At 43.9% G+C, this 2,500-nt stretch overlaps 1 protein-coding gene across 1 annotated transcript in view; it reads left to right on the top strand.

The window, feature by feature from the left end:
• The first annotated feature begins 1,268 nt into the window (after positions 1 to 1,268).
• The window catches only part of scfd1 (sec1 family domain containing 1), a 58,334-nt gene continuing 57,102 nt past the window's right edge, over positions 1,269 to 2,500 (top strand). The window contains exon 1 of the mRNA XM_028566505.1: positions 1,269 to 1,382. Coding sequence (XP_028422306.1) covers positions 1,352 to 1,382 — 31 coding nt within the window. The 5' untranslated portion in view covers positions 1,269 to 1,351. The remainder of the gene's footprint in view (positions 1,383 to 2,500) is intronic.

A 2,500-nucleotide genomic window follows, 5' to 3' on the forward strand; every position in this document is an offset into this window, starting at 1 on the left:
ACGCATGCGCAACTCACATCTGCACTTGACTCATATAAGGCAGTGACAACCTCCTTGGTCTCTGGAAACTGCGGCGGAGTGATACCTCTTTAATTTTTACCTCTCCTTGGTCTCTGATAACTACGGCGGAGTGATACCTCTTTAACTTTTACCTCTCCTTGGTCTCTGGAAACTGCGGCGGAGTGATACCTCTTTAATTTTGACCTCTCCTTGGTCTCTGATAACTACGACGGAGTGATACCTCTTTAATTTTTACCTGTCCTTGGTCTCTGGAAACTATGGCCGAGTGATACCTCTTTAATTTTTACCTCTCCTTGGTCTCTGGAAACTGCGGCGGAGTGATACCTCTTTAATTTTTACCTGTCCTTGGTCTCTGGAAACTACGGCGGAGTGATACCTCTTTAATTTTTACCTCTCCTTGGTCTCTGATAACTACGGCGGAGTGATACCTCTTTAATTTTTACCTCCTTGGTCTCTGGAAACTGCAGCGGAGTGATACCTCTTTAATTTTGACCTCTCCTTGGTCTCTGGAAACTATGGCCGAGTGATACCTCTTTAATTTTTACCTCTCCTTGGTCTCTGGAAACTGCGGCGGAGTGATACCTCTTTAATTTTTACCTCTCCTTGGTCTCTGGAAACTGCGGCGGAGTGATACCTCTTTAATTTTTACCTCTCCTTGGTCTCTGGAAACTACGGCGGAGTGATACCTCTTTAATTTTTACCTCTCCTTGGTCTCTGATAACTACGGCGGAGTGATACCTCTTTAATTTTTACCTCCTTGGTCTCTGGAAACTGCAGCGGAGTGATACCTCTTTAATTTTGACCTCTCCTTGGTCTCTGGAAACTATGGCCGAGTGATACCTCTTTAATTTTTACCTCTCCTTGGTCTCTGGAAACTGCGGCGGAGTGATACCTCTTTAATTTTTACCTCTCCTTGGTCTCTGGAAACTGCGGCGGAGTGATACCTCTTTAATTTTTACCTCTCCTTGGTCTCTGGAAACTACGAAGGATTGATACCTCTTTAATTTTCTACCTCTCCTTGGTCTCTGGAAACTGCGGCGGAGTGATACTTCTTTAATTTTGACCTCTCCTTGGTCTCTGGAAACTACGGTGGAGTGATACCTCTTTAATTTTGACCTCTCCTTGGTCTCTGGAAACCACGGCCGAGTGATACCTCTTTAATTTTTACCTCTCCTTGGTCTCTGGAAACTGCGGCGGAGTGATACCTCTTTAATTTTTACCTCTCCTTGGTCTCTGGAAACTACGGCGGAGTGATACCTCTTCGTTCTTCCCTCCTCTCTGACGGGCTGCGGCCACGTCATCAGACGCTCCGTCACCAACAACATCCAACATGGCGGCGTCTGTCCGGGAGAAGCAGACAGGTTTGTCAAACCGATGATATTCTTCTATTAACGGGTATTTTTAGCGGTAGACAGCGACGGTTACCGGTGGAAGAGAGTTGAAACAACCCGGAGTCCGACCGGAGGGATTAATTAATGACTGTTAACGGCTGCTAACCAGCTAACTAACCACTGCTAGCCGCCAAACGGCCGCTAGTTTAGGAGACTAACAGGTCTGACTAAACGTTACAGAAAGTCCTTCTTCTCCACAGGCAGTCTAAACTCTTCTGTTACCTAGTTACCTGGAGGGTTAGTTAGCCCTTTAGCTCGGTGGCTAATGCTACTGACAGCTTTCTAATGCCACTGTTGGCTAGCTAGGTGAAGTTAGCATGTTGCTACCGGTGATGATAAAATCATTATATATCTGAGTGTTGAGTGTTCTAGAGCAGTGGTTCTCAAAGTGGGCTCCTTGAAGAAGTTGCAGGGGGTCCCCAACAAAAAGGGTTTATGTTAACTATAATTTCATCCATAAATTCAGTTTATTAGTTTAGTTGTCAGGGACCATGCACAGTTCAAGCTATATAAGGTAGCTATACAGCTAATTTACATCTGTGGTCCCTGGGCAAGGGAGCTAAAAGGAAAATATAGACAATATTATCAAAACAGATAGAAATTTAACAAGCATTATATCACGTATAAACCAGTATACAACAATATATAAATTCCATGCTAAAGAAAGGTCAATGGTCACATAGCTGTTTTGCCTTCAGCCAAGTCTTTAAGGACCTTTTCAAACTGCTGAGACTTGCACAATCTCTAATGTGAAGTGGAATTAAGTTCCACTTTTCTACTGCTGTAAATGGAAAAGCTGGTTGACCAAATGTAGTCTTCCTAAATTGAGTGTAGGCCTAACGGTCCCCTCTTACAGAAGCCCTGGAGACCCTTAACATTATCTCTGCAAAATGACACACATTGCTTGAGTGGGGGTGGTGCATGATCATGGGTCATACATTAAACAATAACAGATTGTATGACTATTTAGCTCATGGGTTTCATTTTTTTTCTGTAATAAAACATCTGAAAGCATAGATCCTATCAGGTAGGGGACCCTGGGACAAAGTCTTATCAGATGGGGGTCCATGGTCTAGTTTGTGTCAGTT

The sequence above is a fragment of the Perca flavescens genome, chromosome 20 (assembly GCF_004354835.1).
Source record: "Perca flavescens isolate YP-PL-M2 chromosome 20, PFLA_1.0, whole genome shotgun sequence".
Classification (NCBI taxonomy): Eukaryota; Metazoa; Chordata; class Actinopteri; order Perciformes; family Percidae; genus Perca; species Perca flavescens.